Below are 18,882 nucleotides of genomic sequence, written 5' to 3'. Positions count from 1 at the left end.
TAATCGCTCCTGTTATAATTTATATTTATAAATCGGCCACTCATATATCAACAATAATTGATTTCTTCGACGATGATTTCGTGCGTGACTGTGTAAGTCCAGTGGCAAAATGTTAGACTTTTTTGTGACTTTCGGTCTGTTCTACTTGACACTATTACTGTTGCCGTTAATTGCCTTAAGTTATTGTGGTGAGTTAATAGTTTATTATGGTTGTTATATCTGGGCAAATTACATAATAAACAAAAGTGGTTTAACACAAGATTGTAAAATATTTGAGATTCCAAGTTTACCGAATGAGCCACGAGTGTAGTGTCATGAACAGGAAACTACATCTAGCTCATAAAGGATAATGGAGTTTATGGATTTTTAATGGTTTTGCAAAAATCAGTAAAACTAGATCCACACGCAAGTTTAAGGGTGACCGATACTGGCGAAGTGTTTCAGTTTAGCCACCTTTATAACGCAGCCACTAATACACAGTAGAGTATATAGATAAGTATGGAAACCAAACTGAATTTTTACCTGAAATAATAAGCCCTGAGGCCCTGACCGTTTCCATGCCCTTACCGAAAGGTTCTCGGAGTTTTATGGTTTAATCTGGTTTATCAGACAAACAATAAATACATTTCTTATTTTGTCTAAAAATGTAAGACATAATTTTCTTCTGGAAAATTGTCGAATAATAAAATTATTAATATTATAATAACGGGTGACTATTAAAATTTTCACTTGGAGTTGGCTTTGAACGAGTTTTTATTTTTTCTGTTACTTTAGACACACAAGAACGAACGACAAATGTCAGTCAGTACAATTGAAACATAACCAAATTAAGAGAAAAAACATTTATTGAAATGTCAAAATTGTCAGTGTCTAAGGTGCAACAGAAAACAAAGAATGATCCATGGCCAACCCTAAGTGAAAATTTTAATAGTCACCCGTTAGATTAAAATGGTCCAATAATATGAAGTCCCAAAATTCACGCCCATAAAAAAATGTCTTTTTCGCATTAGACACATTAGACGTCGTATGCGAAAAAGACATGTTTTTGCAACGAATTACATATTATCTATTCACTTTGATTGTGACCACAACGAAAAACATAGTAGGCGCTGTTTAGCTGTGTGCTGCATACGTTTTACACTAAATATTTGTGTGGTGTGAACATGATGGAAAATGTCAGAATTGTCAAAACTTGACCATGGTAGTAAAGCAATGATTTTTATGTATTTATCAATATTAATAACGGAAATCAATATTTGAAGTAGGAGAAACTAAAAACGTCTGTCTGATTCTGTGATCACGTCTGTTGAAAAATGGAGTTATATCCAGGTACAGATTATTTAACGTAAAAACTTCGAAATCACCTCATGCAATTCTCGATATTAATGAAGAACGAAGGAAATGGTAATTTGGCAGTAAGACAAACGCGAAAAATGCCTGGTATAAAGGTAATCAGAACTTTCAATTAGCATTGATTAATACAAATATTTTCAGATAAAAACTAATCAGACAGAAAGTTCAAAAAAAAAGATTTACAGGGGATGAAAAGGCAGAAGATATCAAACTACAACACTTACTAGCCAAAATGTACAACAAAAAAGCACAAATAGAGTTAACTTTATTGGTGATGTTCGTTTTTGTGAGTTGTTTTCCCGTTGGCTTCAATAAATGTCTCGAAACAAGTCAATATTAACCGTTTGGTCCCAACTTTGAGAAGACGACGTGGCATTTTCTTTTTGAATTGTAAAATTTTGTACCAAAACTCAATTTTATAGATATGCGCACAGTGTACGTTGAAAAACGTTTGCGCAAGTCGTTCTCCGTTCTGTCTTCTGTGAGCGTGACGTTTCTGTCAAAATGGCGCCTCCGAGAGTTGCCAACTGCGACTGGATTTAGTGTTATCTAAAATTCCCTATCAATAACCTAGCAACTGAAAAGTTACTACGGAGTGGTCACAATCAAAATGAATAGATTATATAAGATTTTTTCTAATTCCGTAAAGTATTAGGCAAAAAACAAGAAAAAAGAAATACAGGTTTTAATTTTTTTAATTCACTAATTTATTACTCCTATCATTCTATCACTCTCTATCTACTCCAATTCATTTATTACAAAAGTGATATTTATTGTTACAATTTTGTAGCGATTTTCTTGCCAAATGAGTGATTTTGATCTGCGGTATAGCTGCTATATTCAATTCAATACTTTGATTGCTTTAGTAAAAGAAAAGAAAGCTTTTCTTGTAATTTTATACTTCTCACTCTTTTTGGCACTAATGCGAAAAAGTGACAGTTAAACGCATTAGTGCGAAAAAGAACGTCATTGTGACATTCAAATGACCACCAAAAAACCACCTATTTTGCAATGGAACTACTGGTCTCGCGAAGGAGTAGATAATTACCAATTCGCGATTTCTTTTTGTGATTTATACATATACCTACCTGTATACTCCACAACGCACAAAACTTTTCATACGATCATACTTTAATTTATAAATCAATATTTCTGTACTTAATTTGTTATACCGGGTGTATTATGAAAAACCTTTGGTGCTATAACTTCCTTATTTTTTATCCGATTTTAATAAATGATACATCAAACAAAATTCGTTTTTGAAACACTATAGTTCGACATGCTATAATTTTTTTTTGACATTATATTTTTTGACAGACCGCAGCTAACTTTGTTTTTTTAAGTTGCACTGTATATTTTTTTATTTTTATTCTGATAGATGTTTATCTTCTAAAACACAAACATTAAAATAAAAAATCAAAAATTTTTTTTAATTAAAAAAAATTGAATTTCCAAAAATCAAGTAACCATAACTTTACTATAGCAAATGTTCGAAATTACCTCCATTCTCTCTAAGGTACATTCGACAGCTTCCACTGACGCCTATTGCGGCGTTTAATAAAAATTCTGGTGGTATTTGTTCTCATACTGCTACGATTCTTGTTACTAAATCATTTCTGTTATCGACGGAGTCAAATAGACATTGTCTAGAATGCACTTTTATTACTGTTTAATGTGACTGCTTGATTAAAAAAAAAAACGTTATTTTTTAATTTCTTCTTTTTGTTTCTATGCATGAACATGTTGTTTACATTTTCATATTCTAAATAAAAATCTCTATAAAACTGAGCAAAAAAAGTTAATAGTGCAATTTGAAAAAAAAGTTGACTTTCATTTGTCAAAAACAGAACTCAAGAACAAATATTGGATCAATTCAAATTGTAGCCCATTTAAAACGATTTTGCTTGACACATCAATTATTAAAATCGTCTGAAAAATAAGGAAGTTACAGCACCAAAGATTTTTCATAATACACCCGGTATATATATTATATAATGTTAATGACGTTGACGTAATAATGTGCGGACTAAATTAGACAACAATTTATTCATTATTTTTATACGTACATATTTTTAAAAAAACCTAATATTTAATTCCAAAAATTAGTTTTCATAAAAAAAAGCAAAAATTAATTCGCTCTGTACGGTCATAGTTTATATTAGAATTTCTGAAGAAATTCGAATAATACCGGGACAGGGTATTATCTGTAAAGTCATAAAATTTCCTGGTTGAAAACTGATCGGCGGCCCAAACTAACCCCCGGATTTGTCCCGTTCCTAAACAGGTAGGTAGTTTTGAAATCGGAGAAAAGATGTGCCTCTACTGCCTCTGGTGGCAAAAGCGATGAACTAAAACCGTTTTTATTCGCAAATTTATAAATGAATAACTTCCACAACTTCTGTTTTTTTTAATTATTATTTAATATAGTAGGTAAAGGTAAATATATTGTATAGAATTACAAAATATTCTAACGAAATGTTCGCCTGGAAGACGAAACATTTAACTTTTACATTAAGCTCAATATAAAAAAAAAACAAATGTTTCATCCACAATTTCACAACGCAGCGGACTCAGTAAACTTATTTAGATTCATTCTACAAAATCTGGAAGCATAATATTGAAATTTAGGTAATAAAAAATCGAATTAAAGCCGCGCACTTTAGGTTTTTATCGTATCATCAGACAATCTTTTTCTCTTATAAAAAAAAGTATAACGCTGCGGTCTAGAGAATTAAAAAACCTTTAATTTGATGTATGATACTTGACGAATGATTGCGTATTAACTGAGTTCTTTGCAATTAATGAAATACACTCTAGTCAACGCTGGTATCGGTCACCCTTAACATTTTGCAGAAATAGATTCTGTCCACAGTTTTTATTATTTTAAAAATTATTCAAATTCGACTGTCACGAGCAAAAAAAATCAACTGCATTTTAAAATGTCTTGGTATTGTCACAAAAAAAAAAAAATCCACCTTGATGTCAGTGTCAACAAATCGTCAAAAATAAGTTGAACTGTCAAACGGTTCTTTTGAATTTTGTTCAGATTCACAGCCCCAATATCACATTTTGATACAGTGAGGATCATTTAATTAATTAATCTAATTATCATTTAATTAATTAAAAATGAAAGCAAGACAATTAATATCATATTATAATGTTGACGTGTTAACAATAGAGCACTTGTCACTCTATGAGAAAGAATGACGACTAAAAGTAATTTCTCAGAATTGCAAATGAAAACATTTTGATAAAAAACGAACGCATATGATCTATAAAGATGTTTAGAATTATTTTTGTGTACTTACGGCGAATAAAAATGTTTGTTTAGTTTTCGATTTTCTTCTGAATGGAAATCTTTTGAAATGTCAACGCTAAGCCAAACCAAGGTTGGTAGAAATGGAATGCGTATAGTAGGTTGCATCATTGAAAATTGGGGTTGAGGGGGAAAAGTAACTCGTGACGTAAAATCAACCCAGAAATTTTGAGTGTTCGAATAGAAGTAATAGAACCCAAGGTTTATAAGCTCCGTGGGGTTTATTGGGTTTTATTCTAGTGAGGGAACACCTAATGCGTGATCAACAGACTCTGTCGTAAAAGTTTAGTGCATTGTGACGTCACGTGTAACTTTTGCGGGGGGGAAAAAATTCAAAATGGGAACGACGCAACCTCCTAAACGCATCTCAGTTCTGCCAACCTTGAGCTAAAGTGATTCTAGCGCCACATCGGTGAAAAATTACCGATTTTGCTTTTGACATTCATATCAGAATTTCTTATTTGAAACATTTTTAACAAACTCTCCTTTCGGATTTGTTTCGTCGTAATTTTATCTGAATAAACATAACTTCTTACATTTGTATTGTTAGTTGCCTACTTACAGTTGAATATTTACGATTTAAAAAACTGTCTGCGGCTGCAACTAACGCATTTCAAAAATGCCTTTAACGACCTCTTAGTCCTCAGCATCGGCCACAAACTCTGGTTCTTCTGCATCTCAATTCTGCACCCTGACGTAGAATTCCTTACGACAACCTCAATACGCACCCTAATCGACACACATCGAAACCAAGGCATCATCTCGGTTCTGCTGTCGGTGAAGGGTCAAGCCCAACCGGAAGCCGTTCGACGTCACCTTCAGGTGCCAAAATTTTACTTTCTTGACAAAAACGACACAGCAGACAAAACCTTTCTTTGTATTTCTGCTACTGCAGGAAGTGGTCAGAAGACGAGACAAATCCGGCAACCTCGCCTTCCCGAGGCTGCGCCACTGTCTGGTCACGCGATGTGGGACTTACGCGTGGCAAAGGAGCAAATTCGATCTGGACCAGAACATCACCGTCGCCCCTTTGAGCTACAAAGGACGATCCGTCACCGAGTACAACATCCAAGACTACGTGTGCGAGATCGTCTCGAAGTATATACCCCAGGGGATTCCCCCATGGCAGATAATCATAATACCGTCGAGCGAAGACCATCACTACATTTTGTTGAAGCTGCACCACGTTCTGCTCGGCGAGAATCTCAACATCGGAGATCTCCTCCCTTTGATACCCCCGACCAGGCAGGTTCCAGGGTAATAACGATTTGGTACAGTTTTGGTGGTGGCTAAAGTACGATTGTAGCAGTTTCGTCTCGAAGAGTCCTTTGGTCGAGGTCCTACCCAAACCTCAAGCAATTCCGGAGCTGAAGCAGCGCTTGGGTGAAGAAATCTCCAACTTCTGGAACGAGTTCGTCTCGAATTATGACCCTCTGGAGTGCACCGAGCTTCTCAAGAACACTCCAGGGTTCTTTCAGTTGCAAGCGATCGTCGTCGTCGCTCTGATCTCCACGATCAAGGAAAGCCGCAAAGGATTCAGCATGATCAAGAGCGACATCTTCTCCAGGACTAGATTTGTGATCCTGACTCTCAAGCGAGAGTGCAAGAAACGAAGAGTGACCTTCAAAACTCTAAGCAAGTCGGTTTTGGTCACTCTGGACCCTCGGAATATCGTCAAGTTGTGGTTCAGGAACTTGACGAGCGTGGCAACGTGGCCGTTGCGTCTTCAGATTCGACTGTACAGGGAAGCATCCGCGTTGTACTCTTGTTTGGTCAATTCGTACTGTCAGTACAACAACACTGTTGTCGGCGTTGTTTACAATTATGTCCCTCTGATATACGCGTGTGCCAAAGAGATTTTCTTCTATGTTGGCATTGTGGTCAAAGCCCCGCGAACTATAATCGAAGACATCCTCCTCCAGAAGGAGTCTTTCCAGACCATAACTCTCTGCGGTCGCAAATCCGTCGCTTGGTCCGACCCTGTCAAAATCGAACTGATCAAGTCGACGTCCAAAGCCACAGGAGTGTCAGAAATCGAAATCATGTTGGCAGCCATTTCGGCTTGCATTTCCAAATATTTCATCCACACCAAACACCTGATCCCAGATTTTCTACCAATCACGTTGAGGAATATCAATTCGAATTACATCTTCGGCACCGGCGCCAACTTGCGCCCCGAGGACTCGGTCAGCGGCATTCTTTGTCTGAACCTTCCGATTCTAGACCCGGAGAAAGAGGTGTCAGTTTTGGAGAATTTGGTGGAGATCAAGAACAACTTCAGGAACTCCCTGGACCGGCAAGGGTTGTCCCATCTGTTGAGCCTGGGCCAGACCAAGTTCGGCTTGTTGACCAAGATTCTGCCCCTGTCGCTGTTGGCGGTGTACTTGAGGTACTTGTCGAGGAAGTACGCCGTGTCCGGCACTGAACTCACGAGTAGGTATCCCAACGTGAGCCAGAGGACCCTCTGGGGACAAGAAGTGAGCAGCGTCATCTACTGGAGACCCCCACAGGCGAATTCTAGTAAGCAAAAGAGATTTGCAGGCAAATGGGAAAATATAGGACCTAGTAGAGTATCTGGAGGGAGTTCAGAAGAATTGTTGAAACAATGAAACATATTTTTTTGTGTTGTTGGTTTATTGGAAAATTAATTGCAGGCGTGTCGCTGTGCCTGAACGAGTACGCCGACCACGTGAAGCTGGGGGTGATGTGCGATTCGCAGTTGGCCCCCCACCACCCGATCCTGGCCCGAGGCTTCCCCGAGCACGTGAACGAGCTAGCGCGCTCTTGTGGAGCGCTATCGAACCAATAAAATATTTAGTCGCGCCAGTCGTTTCATTTAACATTTTGAGAACCCCTGGAACGAGTCGTCGCACGGTCGCGCCGCCATTTCCCAACCAAAACAAGTTCCGTCAGTCGTGCACGCACTGCATCTAGTAGGCGACGGACCCGTGTACTTAAAACCACACGAGATACAATGTAAACAAACTCACAAAAAAAAAGAAGATCAAAGTGGGCGTTTCTAATCAGCTGTGTTTTGTTTATGCGCCAACTCGACCCAGAGCAACTTCCAGTTCAAATAACAGTGGTGCCAATTTTCGCAAACAGGTGAGCCACTGAGTTTTTCGCAAAAACAAAGCCGAAGCGGGGGCCGTTGTGTCAGACGGGTCGCGGTGAAAGCGGAGAAATTTCGAAGTCGCGAATTTTTCAATGGCCAGCGTGATCCAGTTTGCTCTGGATCGCCGCAGGGTTTTCAGAAGGACTCATTGATTATTTGCGCAGTGGCGGCGGCGAGGGGGGTGGCGTCGCCGGTCTGGTCGCTAAAAATACGACCCACTAATTATACACCGACAGATAAAGTAAGACAGTTTCAATGTCGCCAAACGGGAAAAATTTGCCGAGACAAGTAGTGCACGTCACTGTTTTCGTAGTACGAAACATCCAATTTTATAACTGTGCATATCAAGGTTATATGTACCTGAATAAAAGTATTTATTTATTGTGTTACGAGTTGATAAGCAAATCCCCCCCCACTCGATCGAACACCGTCTGCTACGTTTGTAAAAATAGGTACCTACCAACAACTTGTATATGGCGAGACTGCAATTGTTTTTTAAAACAAACGAATATATTTTAATGGTAAATAGTTGTATGGCACTTGTTTTTGCGGTTTTGATTGTTTGTTTATTTTTAAAATTTGTTCTCTTAATGACAGAAGTGATTCTGACCTGTTTCACAGTGGCGGCTCGTGAATCCGTAGATGACAACTCTACTTGGCCAAAAAATTCTAGCTTTATAACAATTAGAAAGGTCTTTGGGTGCATAAAAAATATCTGAATATTAAATTTTTCCACGTTAAGAAGATCGTAGAATTGCAATGAACCTAGGTCCGCAAATCAAATTTCAATTTGTCCTATGCAAGTGTCTAATATGAAAAGTTGCCTTCAATGTTGTTTTTCGTCATATGTAACTTTTCTTCTTTTCGGACCATGTTTAGCTTCATCAATTAAATCGCCATACATGCTGTTAAAGTACTTTTTTGCACGACCTCTATAAAATGAGCAACTTTTCTCCCTGCTTGTATGGAGTAAAGGTAACTTCCGAGGTGCAGATACCATTTTTTGCACGACCCAAAAATTGTAATTGAAAAAAGCCGAAAGGTAAAATAGATATTTTTGTATTAAGGGCGTGAAGGAGGCGATTTTAGCCCGCGGGGGAATTATAAGCACGAGGCCCGGAGGGCCGAGGCATTATAAGACGCCAAAGGGCCAAAATCGCCGTTCACGCCCGAAATACAAACATTATTTTTTGTAAAAATCATTAAATCCACCTTAAAGTTTAAAAAATAAATGACATGATTCGTTCTCAAAAATCAAGAGTTATGTTGTTGGTTGCCAATGTGATGCAAGAAATAAAATAACTACATATTAAAATTAATTGTTGTTCTTTTAGGCCTTAGGGCGTAAAAGGCATTATTTACGCCCGCAAATTACTGTATAAATGACTTCATTTTGATACGATTTTACAAAAAATTATTTTTTTGTTCCACACTGTCAGAATTTGAAAATTTTCTTCTGTGTGAACGGATTTTGATAAATGTCACCACTTGTCAAAACGAAACGTCAAGCTAATTTTGAAGATTTTCAACGATTTGGAGCCTTTAAGGGGCACGTCGAACAAAAAACTGTTGTATTCAACTCGTTCGTGTGTAAATTGGGCCTTTTTTGGCATGAGTGGGCCAGTTTAAAACTCGAGTGAAACGAGCGTTCTAAAGGCCCACGAGTTAAATAAACTACTATTTTTCTATCAATATAACACTTAAACTTATTATATCTGTAGTCTCATTTATTATCTTATTTATTTAAAATTTCAGTAATTGACTCTAAAATTTCGTTTTATATGGTTTTTGAAGTTCCAGAAAATATCGACTTAGGTATTACATATCTAGAATTTTTTCTAATTGGGATCATATTTTATTTACTCGATAAAGAGATTAATTCTTTGAAGTTGCCTTTATGTAATAATGATTCACTTTAATCGTGTGCTCTAAAAGCTAGATTTTGAAAAGATAAAAAAATGGTACAATCAATTTCTATACTTAATATGTATCTAATATCTATACTTAATACTTAATTAATCTTTTGATTATATCGCGATTATGTTTAACTTCAAGATTATGACTAATATGAGACTCAATGGAATTTTTATTGCATCGTCTATTGCTTTTGTTACATTTAATTTGCCTAGTAACTGAAACTTACATTTTGATGAAATGTGTTATTTGGACTTTTCATATGCCTTTCAATAGAATGGGATACATTTTTTAAATCACAATATCCTAATTTACACCATACTGATTTTTCCAATCCAAGTATGTATACATGGCCAGAAGTACAATTTATAAATTTATTACGTACATACATTAGTTCCTGTGAGCCACTCACAAGCAAGTATTATACCACGAAACATGAAAACACCATTTTGACTCCTACCAGGACCGGCCTGCAAATTTGGAAGATCGGGCCGTGGTCTCCCAATTTTTTTTATAAATAATTTGTCTTGATAATTCAATCAATTAAAAGCATATCTGAGCAAGTATTCCACACGATCTTGACCGACATCACCGACAGTTTTTTAATTGTCTTGGGGTGTTTGGTTTGAAATATGACGTAGACGCATTTGATGCTGCTATTCTAAACTTCAAGGTCAATCTCGTGTGGTTAAATCCATGCATCTTGGTCAGCTGGCGGAGGCAAGACACAGTCTGCCTCCGGCCATGTTTACAGGCAATGTATTCGTAGAACGATACAATTGGAGGCGTTTATACGTATGTACTATCGCTGGCCAAAAAAAACTCGTACACAGATGACAGAACAGATGCAAAAATTAAAAATTTGAGTTGTGTAAACATTGCTTTTGTAATAAAGGTTATGTACTATTCCGGCCACGGAATCTTGGCCAACATTTTTTAGACATTTCTTAAAAAATGATGTAAACTAATCCTTAGTGTCATTTAAGTGACAATAATAATTAAAAGTCACTTTGAAGTTTTTCGTGTGACATCAAAAAAGCAGGGAAATGGCATTATCGAGCCAAAAGTTGGGTTATATTCAATAAAGGCCAGTTCACACATATTTGTCAGTTAAATGTCAGTTGTGGCCAAGATTCCGTGTCCGGAATAGTACGCATAGTTTTGATTTTTTGTTTGGCCAATCCCTTCTCTTAAATGTTGCGCTATAGTCTGTTTTTGAATTTCAGTTAAACCTATTTTTCGCATTGACTTTGACACTGACAATAACGTTTGACGTTGTAGACTTTGATTTACAATATTAAAATTTTGGCCAGCGATGGTACAGTCGATGGATAAATAAAACTGGGACAAAAATGGACAATTACATAAGTCAAAATTTATAAATGTGCATCATTTAATTACGGCTTTATCAGAAACAGGTTAACTTTGGTATGACATATTATATAGACCAGACTGACAAAGATATTGACAATTCAATAGTCTGATTTACATAGATTAAATTTTAAGTGTCCCAGTTTTATTTGTCTATTGAAACTATTAAAATGATTACATTTATTTTACATATTTGTTTTAAAGGTTGCAGTGTTTACATCATGTTCGTAAAAATGCGTACGAAAACGAATCAAATAAATAATTTTAAATAATAAATTACATATTTAAGGGAATTTTTTGTGCCGCCACTGACGCCGACAGATAAACGACAGTTTATCGCCAAACGGAAAAAAATTGCCGGGACAAGTCGGGCACGCCACTGTTTTCGAAGTACGAAACCAATTTTATAACTGTGCATATCAAGGTTATACCTCAATAAAAGTATTTAGGTATTTATTTATTTATTGTGTTACGAGTTGATAAGCAAATTCTTCCACTCGATAAGTTTGGAAAAACTTCAATGGGAAGATGATTCCAAACAAATGAAATATTGACTTTTTTGGTGATTGACACTAATTTCAGCGAAACCTTGCATATTAGAAATTCTTCGGTTCGTTGACCGTCTCGTGGCCGATCAAGCCAATTGATATTTTAATACCTAACAATTTTCTAAATGACGGATAGCACAACATGGCGCTGTTTTACATTAAAATGTACCCAATAAAAACTTATCGCAATTAATTTTACGGACCATAATGGAGCAATTGTTACTGGTTTTATCTCGAATAAGCAATTTAATTTATTTTTCGCGTGTTCTTAATTTGGAAGATTGTATAAAACATGCAATAAAATACTTCTAGATTGTCTTAATTATTACATTAAGTCTCTTACATAACGTGTGGTATTACGGGATATTAGAAACAAGAAATATCGATCCCACTTCTGAGACAGACCCTTTCTGTTTTATTTCTTGAAGCGAGTATTTTTTACGTAACCGATCAATAAATAGACAAGAAGTTGTATTTAAAACCAAACTGTAACATTGGAGCTGATAAATCGAATTCACACTTTTAATGACGACATTCAAGATGGCCGCAAACGTAAATCTCTTTTGTCGAAGGTGCCCCAGACAATACACCTACTATATCTAACAGTATCGTTGCGCACCAATATACAAGGTGCTTTATAAAACTATAAAATTAACGTTCAAAACACCACAATCCGAAGCAAGCAAAATTCGGTTTTTTTAAATTTTAATTTAGTAAAATTGTACAGTCGGTTGCAAAAAAATCGAGTACATCAGATTTTTTATAGTTTAATTCATCCTTCTTATTGTCAACTTTGATGTTACCGAGACAACCTAATGTCAAAACTTTTCACTTCTTACGTCAAATATAATGATAGATATGTCTTGTGTCAGACATAACCTATCTGAAAAAGCATGCTATTAAAAGTCAGAAAAAACTGATTTACATGCGTTAAAAATAGGAAAATTCAGTGCTCTTAATTTTTATGATGTATTCGATTTTTTTGCAATCGACTGTAAATAGTCTGCCAAAATCAACACTGCATTCTAACCCAAAATTACAACCGGCAACGCTGTTATGTTATCATTATGTTAATCCATCGCAAATTACGTCTACGATTGACGTATTTTTTGTCCCCATCAGATACTTTTATCAGTGTTTGAGTTCGAAAACGTCAATTTGATAGCTTAAATTATGATTTTTTTTACCCGAGCGAGTGAAGCAAATAAACAATAGTTATTTGTGTATCAAGGCCAAAAGGTGTCCGAGTCTGGGTTTTCTAGTCGAGGCGCAGCCGAGACTTCAAAACAGGCGAGGACAAAAGGCACTTTTTGGCCGAGGTGCACTTTAAAATTTTTAGGTGACCGCACCGCACCGCACCGCACCTGTTGTATTAGACATTTCTTCATCGCCCTGTTGCTATCGATTGTATAAACGTTTATTTTCTTACTATGCACCAAATAAGCACCAGAAATAAACGATACAACACTTTTTCGGGCAAATAAAATACTTTGATTAAATTTAATTGTCAAATATTTATTTGTTTTCAGTCGCTTTACTCGGTTTTATCGGTTTCGTTATTAACTTATTAAACAGACCAACAGATGGTGCCACGGTCCGTCCGAAAAAGTGCGTACGAGCAAGAGTTACTTCTCGTCCGCATGGGAGTACGTAGAATTACCTTTTTCATTAAGTGTGCCTAAAATAGTTATTTGTGTACCAAGGCCACATCAAGGCCAAAAAGTGTCTGGGTTTTTTAGTCGAGGCGCAGCCGAGTATGTTTGTCACCAGAAACCGCATAGTAACGAATATCCCTAAATCCTAGGGAGTCATTTATTTTTGACACGATTATAAATATCTATTATTTTCTACTAACACGATATTGTTTCTTTTCGTCATAGATACACGTTATGAAAAACAACTCATAACTCCCTAGGGATATTTCAAATTTTTTCGCCCTCCCCATTGTTTACAACAAGAACAAACTCGTTAGAACTAAACTATAGCAACCATATATTCACGCAATCTTCCCTGCAAAATATTTTTAAGAAAGTTTTAACTTTTAAGTACAGTTACGGCCACGGAATTTCGTCAGTTATTTTAGTGTCAATTCGAAAAAACTTGTGTAGCCTAAGCTTTATTGTCACTATGACTGACATTCAAAATTTCTGTGACAGAAGTTCTGTCAAGCACAATAAAAATCAAAATGCCACATGACATCCATGTCAAAAATTCCAATGTGGGGTTAGAAATATATAAAACCTGTTTTAGAGGTAATGTCAATTGAATGACAACGACTGACGAAATTCCGTGGCCATGACTGTACACACACTAAAAAATAAAATATTGTATGCACCACGGGAGATATTCATGTTCATATCTCACTTAATGCATCTATTGCGTTAAAGTTTGATTAATAATGACAGTTGTTTGACCTTTATTAGCTTATTTAGCAAAGATACGAAAAATCTGACACTGTCAAAGTCATAGCCACCCCTTATCTAAGTAGGTAATTGTTGATCGCACGGTATAAATATAGCAAAAATTGCCGCTTCGATGAATTCTGACCTTGAAAATACAAACGACGCATATTTAAGATAATCTTCTATGAAAATGATGTAACAAGTGATACTGATAACATTCTCATAAGCCACGGGCGTGCTGATTCCAAGATCAAGTGGAAAATTTGTTTAGAGTTATCAATCGAACTAGATCGAACAAGTGCAGGTGAGAGAAATAAAAAGAGTTGGATAAACGAACAGCAAAGAACATATCGCAAAGTAGGTATAGATAAACGCGTCGTATTTTGGAAACGCACTGGCCATAACTGGATTGATAAAGCGATTAAAAGGTAACCGAGCCAGAACAACATTGTTGAGTAATTACACATTTGCATTGCATTCCGCAAAAGAAACACTCTCAAATTGGTATTGTCTTAACCAGTTCACACCAACTGTTCGTGCAGAAAGCATCAAGATTCAAGATTACATAATTTTATGAGGCGACCTTAATTTATCATTATCAAACTGTGCGTACGGAAAAATAAACATATTGTAACAGGCAACAAATAATTCGTTCACGTGAGGCTCAACGAGCGGCCAATCCGCCATTCAAGTGGGATGTTGTCACACTGACAACTCATCTCGCTATCTAAATCCAGGTGAATGATAGTGACAGTTTCGACGTAATGTTTTAATCGCCAACGTAACACTAACGGTTTAGTTTTAGTAGAACCGTTGCGGTGTGGAAATCACAGACGTAATCTGGATATCACCGGTGTTGAACTGTTGCGACGAAGGAGAGCCACCGAAATAGACCGATACTTGCCTATAAATAATTTTTCAAGTCCAACACCGAAGGCTGCAAAATTATCGCGAAACTGTCACTCGATAACAGCAAAGCCTGTCTTGGATTAATACGGTGCAATTCCTGTTCCTGTTGCAGTTGCCATGTACTTGTCGCCCTGCGAGGAGCAGAAGCTTGTCCGATAGTCTCCAGTGTCTTAGACTCGCCTCCGGATTCTTCTCCGTATCTTAAGGTAACTCAGTGATTTCTCTCTATCAAAAATCGAAGAGATCTACCAGTCTAAATTTATCTTGGCGCGCAAGCAACCAACGTCGATGACGTTTCGTTGTGTGCGAACCGAATCTTGGATTTGTCCCAATGCGAATTTTTTTGCAGTGCCAGTGCGAACATGTTTCGCCAAGTCGATGTTCTGTGACTCGACTCGCCTTCCAGACGCATTTTCCGAATTTGAGTGCCTCGTTCGCCGGTAATTGATGAGCGATAACGTCATCTTCCGCACAGTTTCCGCATCGACGACCGAACTAAGCAGAGATCCAAGACTGAGGGTGCAAGGGTGGTCTAAGCGTTGGATGCTGCTCTACTCCACATTCGAGGTGAATTGAACTGAACGACGATGGCCAAAGACACGGTCATCCCGTTGGACGAGAACGGCGTCAACGAACACTCCACGTTGACCATCCCCGAGAAGAACCACCCCAAACCGGAAGATTCCAGCAAGCCGAAGATTCCGGACGGGGGCTGGGGCTGGATGGTGGTGCTCTCCTCTCTGATCATCTCGTTGATCCAAGACGGCATCAGTTTCTCCTTCGGGACGCTCTTTCCGAATCTAATCGACGAGTTCGAGGCCTCCAAGTCTAGCACCTCCTGGATCGGGAGTCTGTTCTTGGCTGTTCCTCTCCTGACGGGGCCGCTGATGAGCGCCCTCGTCGACAAGTACGGTTGCAGGGCGATGACCATCCTGGGGGGACTGGTCTCGGCGTCGGGATTCCTCTTGAGCTACTTCGCCACCAATATCGTCATTATGTACATCACGTTCGGAGTCATCTCCGGGATGGGTCTGGGTCTCACGTACATCACCGCGGTGGTCTCCATCGCCTTCTGGTTCGACAAACGAAGGAACCTCGCCGTGGGTCTAGGCGCAGCGGGCACCGGAATCGGTACTTTCGTCTACGCACCCTTCACCACGTGGCTCCTCCAGGAGTTCGGTTGGAGATGGACGGTGGTGCTCCTGAGCGGCACCCTCCTCAACATGTGCGTGTGTGGGACTCTGATGCGCGACCCCGACTGGATCATCGAGCAGAACAAGCAGAATTCGAAGCTGTCGAGCAAAACCAGCTCGCTCTCAAATATCTCCGCCCCCGTCCAGAAGATGGACTTGGAGGCGATCAGAGACTTGCTGAAGAACGGAAAAGGCGCCGAGTATGTCCTCCACACGTTGCAAACGTCCGTAGAAAGGGAGGGACAGAACAGCGAACACCACCAATCCGCCCTCAACTTGCCCACGTTTGTCAAACAGAACGAAAGAGTAAATTGTCCCGTACAAAAGCTTCCACATATAAAGCATGACGCATGACTTCTTCAGGTACCCGCCGAAGTACTGGAACACCTGCAGGAGAACAAGAAGTTGTACCGCATCATCCTCCAGAACTACCCGAGTCTGGTGCACTGCAGGAGTACTTCGGAGAACGGTTTGAACAAGTTGGTGGAAAATGCGGTGGTTTCTCGAGTCCCGGTGACTGTCTCTCTGAAGGTGAAGAAAACCGAAAAGGCTAAAATTTTAACCCAACAGGTAGTACCGCAGGTGTCAAGATGTTTCGTTTTTTATTGTCGCCTGTTTGTAGAATTCTCTACCTGAAAATCCCGCTGCTGAACCTCTAATGGGCAAAGCGCGCGTAAAATCGCCTGAAAAAGTTGACACGACACCATGGCTGATAAAACAATTCAGTGGTACCACCCCACATCAAAATTATTTCAAAAATATGAGGTTCCCTAGGCACTCTCTTATACATCGCGGGGCTGTGCTGAATAAAAATAAATACAGACTGAGGGCCTCCAGCTGTCCCAACATATACAGAGTGTCCATGACGACTCTGACCAAAGACGACGACGAGGTAAGTCAAGGACCCGCTCCCGCAACTTATCTCTCCAACCGTGCCACTTCCAGCCTTGGTACTCCGGATTGATAAAATTCGTCAGCCTCTTCGACGAGTTCCACTACCTCCTGATGTCCGCCTCGACGGTACTGCTCTTTGCTTGGTTCATGACGCCCTACTTCTACCTAGTGGACCACATGACGGCGTCAGGGTACGAAGAACACGAAGCGTCCCTCGTGTTGTCCGCCATCGGCGTCGCCAACACCCTCGGAATGGTGAGTCGCGCCCTTCAAGACTTGCCCTCGAAAGCTGTTAGATTTTTTTCGGTTGGGCCGGCGATCAAACCTGGACCAACGTTACCAAAACGTACGGAGTCTGCATGATATTGTGCGGAGCCTGCTGTTCGGCCATATTTCTCGCCACCGCGAACTACACGCTTTTGAACATCTTCGCCGTCCTCTACGGGGTCTTCCTCGCCAGCAGTTTCTCTTTCACTCCTATTGTGCTGGTGGAGTTATTGCCGCTGGAGACCTTCACCAAAGCGTACGGGTTGCAGTTGATGTGTCAAGGGATAGGACACCTGGGTGGACCTCCTTTCGCAGGTGAGCGCTGCCAACAGAGATATGGAAAAATCATAAACCATGTTCGCAGCTTTACTTGCCGATCTGACCGGTACTTGGAGTTATTCGTTTCATCTGGCCGGAGTTTGGATTGTGATCTCGGGACTTTTGATGCTGATAATTCCCTACACGAAAAATCGGAAGCTGATCGGAACTGGACCGGTGGAGAAGGAACTAGCCAATGAATGACAAAGATGAACATGACAACGAGTTTGATGTACTTAACTATGATATTTATTAGGGTACTTAATTTTGTAGTATTGCCGTTGCCAGTTTCACCAAGAAGACAAATAAAAGTTTGATCATCGCATATTTCTAGTGATTCCAATGTAACCAACCTTTCACTTTTTTAACACATACTTATGTTCATTTTGATAGGTTCGCATGTGGGGCACTTTAGTGACCGAAATCAGTGTGTCCAACGTTAAAAAAAAATAAATAATGGCCTGCCATTATGCCAAAACAACGTGAACAGTGTTTACGTATTTCCGTATTTGATTTTGTAAAATATTGAAATGACAAGCGAAGTTGATAGTATTTGGCTTTAATAATTACCTATGTTTTTATAGTTATCAGATGGAACAGCACTTGAAACATTATTTAAAAATTCAAATCAACAAAAAATAAAATTTGTAATAGTACGGTTGGCTTCAAAAAAAAACGGGAACTGTCAGAAAAAGTTGTGTCAGATTTTATTAAATTTTTATAGTTTGAAACGGCCTTTTAGAATTTAGGTTAAAAAACTGCACTTATGTGTCAGAAATACTACTGTCAAACAGACATAAATTGACAAATTAAATTTTCAGTTCACATTAGGTCAAATTTCATTTCCCGTTTTTTTTTGAAGCCAACTGTAAATGTTCGCTAGAGTGTACCGACATCAAAATCTAGTTACAAAATATATTTAGGTTATGTTTTCATTTTTAATTATTGAACTAAAAATGTTTTGAATCATTCATTGCTTCGAACACTTAAGTGAAATGCAGCAACTAAATGAATTGGAGCAATTTAATAAAGTTTATAAAAAACACACGACAAACTGAAAACAGGTAACAAATTAAACAACAACCAAAATCATCCAAAATAAACTATTATCCGTTCACTTGACATCCGCACTGTCAGTGTCATTTTTTATCGAAATTGTTTGAATGTACACCAAAATTTCGACTTTTCTTTTGAGTGTACATTAAATCTAGTGACAAATAAATTACTAGTGTCAAATAGAAAGAAGTTTGGTTATACACTGTTCAAATGATTTTATTTAACA

At 38.3% G+C, this 18,882-nt stretch overlaps 2 protein-coding genes and 1 long non-coding RNA gene across 7 annotated transcripts; all 3 read left to right on the top strand.

Moving 5' to 3' along the window:
- Positions 1-27: 27 nt before the first annotated feature.
- On the top strand, positions 28-7,491 carry LOC138137757 (uncharacterized). Of its 2 annotated transcripts, none has more exons than XM_069057298.1 (5): positions 28-188; positions 5,310-5,491; positions 5,565-5,926; positions 5,979-7,189; positions 7,324-7,491. In XM_069057298.1, exons 1-5 carry the CDS (start codon positions 110-112, stop codon positions 7,476-7,478), a joined length of 1,989 nt encoding a protein of 662 aa, XP_068913399.1. In that variant the 5' UTR covers positions 28-109; the 3' UTR covers positions 7,479-7,491. The 2 variants fall into 2 exon arrangements, with proteins under 2 accessions (XP_068913399.1, XP_068913398.1); XM_069057297.1 differs by having other exon boundaries at positions 5,976-7,189.
- On the top strand, positions 198-1,626 carry LOC138137760 (uncharacterized). Its single transcript, XR_011161872.1, has 2 exons — positions 198-1,440; positions 1,495-1,626. It is a non-coding gene; the product is annotated as an uncharacterized lncRNA (long non-coding RNA).
- A 90-nt stretch (positions 7,492-7,581) lies between the features above and the next one.
- chk (chaski) lies at positions 7,582-17,927 on the top strand. Of its 4 annotated transcripts, none has more exons than XM_069057292.1 (8): positions 7,582-7,774; positions 15,041-15,134; positions 15,278-16,427; positions 16,485-16,691; positions 16,744-17,013; positions 17,067-17,270; positions 17,312-17,597; positions 17,647-17,927. In XM_069057292.1, exons 3-8 carry the CDS (start codon positions 15,516-15,518, stop codon positions 17,802-17,804), a joined length of 2,037 nt encoding a protein of 678 aa, XP_068913393.1. In that variant the 5' UTR covers positions 7,582-7,774; positions 15,041-15,134; positions 15,278-15,515; the 3' UTR covers positions 17,805-17,927. The 4 variants fall into 4 exon arrangements, with proteins under 4 accessions (XP_068913393.1, XP_068913396.1, XP_068913395.1 ...); XM_069057295.1 differs by lacking the exon at positions 7,582-7,774 and adding an exon at positions 14,381-14,756; XM_069057294.1 differs by lacking the exon at positions 7,582-7,774 and adding an exon at positions 14,381-14,756 and having other exon boundaries at positions 14,819-15,134.
- The last annotated feature ends 955 nt before the right edge of the window (positions 17,928-18,882 follow it).

The sequence above is a fragment of the Tenebrio molitor genome, chromosome 9 (genome assembly GCF_963966145.1).
Source record: "Tenebrio molitor chromosome 9, icTenMoli1.1, whole genome shotgun sequence".
In the NCBI taxonomy this organism is placed as follows: Eukaryota; Metazoa; Arthropoda; class Insecta; order Coleoptera; family Tenebrionidae; genus Tenebrio; species Tenebrio molitor.
This window is presented reverse-complemented; position numbering and strand designations above follow the sequence as displayed.

What these genes read in the sequence shown, in the direction of transcription:
- LOC138137757 (XM_069057297.1), top strand. Translation starts at nt 110, where the DNA reads ATGTTAGACTTTTTTGTGACTTTCGGTCTGTTCTACTTGACACTATTA. An exon ending in CCGTTCGACGTCACCTTCAG is followed by an intron (nt 5,492 to 5,564) that starts GTGCCAAAATTT and finishes CTGCTACTGCAG; the next exon opens with GAAGTGGTCAGAAGACGAGA. An exon ending in ACCCCCACAGGCGAATTCTA is followed by an intron (nt 7,190 to 7,323) that starts GTAAGCAAAAGA and finishes AATTAATTGCAG; the next exon opens with GCGTGTCGCTGTGCCTGAAC.
- chk (XM_069057292.1), top strand. Translation starts at nt 15,516, where the DNA reads ATGGCCAAAGACACGGTCATCCCGTTGGACGAGAACGGCGTCAACGAA. An exon ending in CTAAAATTTTAACCCAACAG is followed by an intron (nt 16,692 to 16,743) that starts GTAGTACCGCAG and finishes GCCTGTTTGTAG; the next exon opens with AATTCTCTACCTGAAAATCC. An exon ending in GGGTGGACCTCCTTTCGCAG is followed by an intron (nt 17,598 to 17,646) that starts GTGAGCGCTGCC and finishes CCATGTTCGCAG; the next exon opens with CTTTACTTGCCGATCTGACC.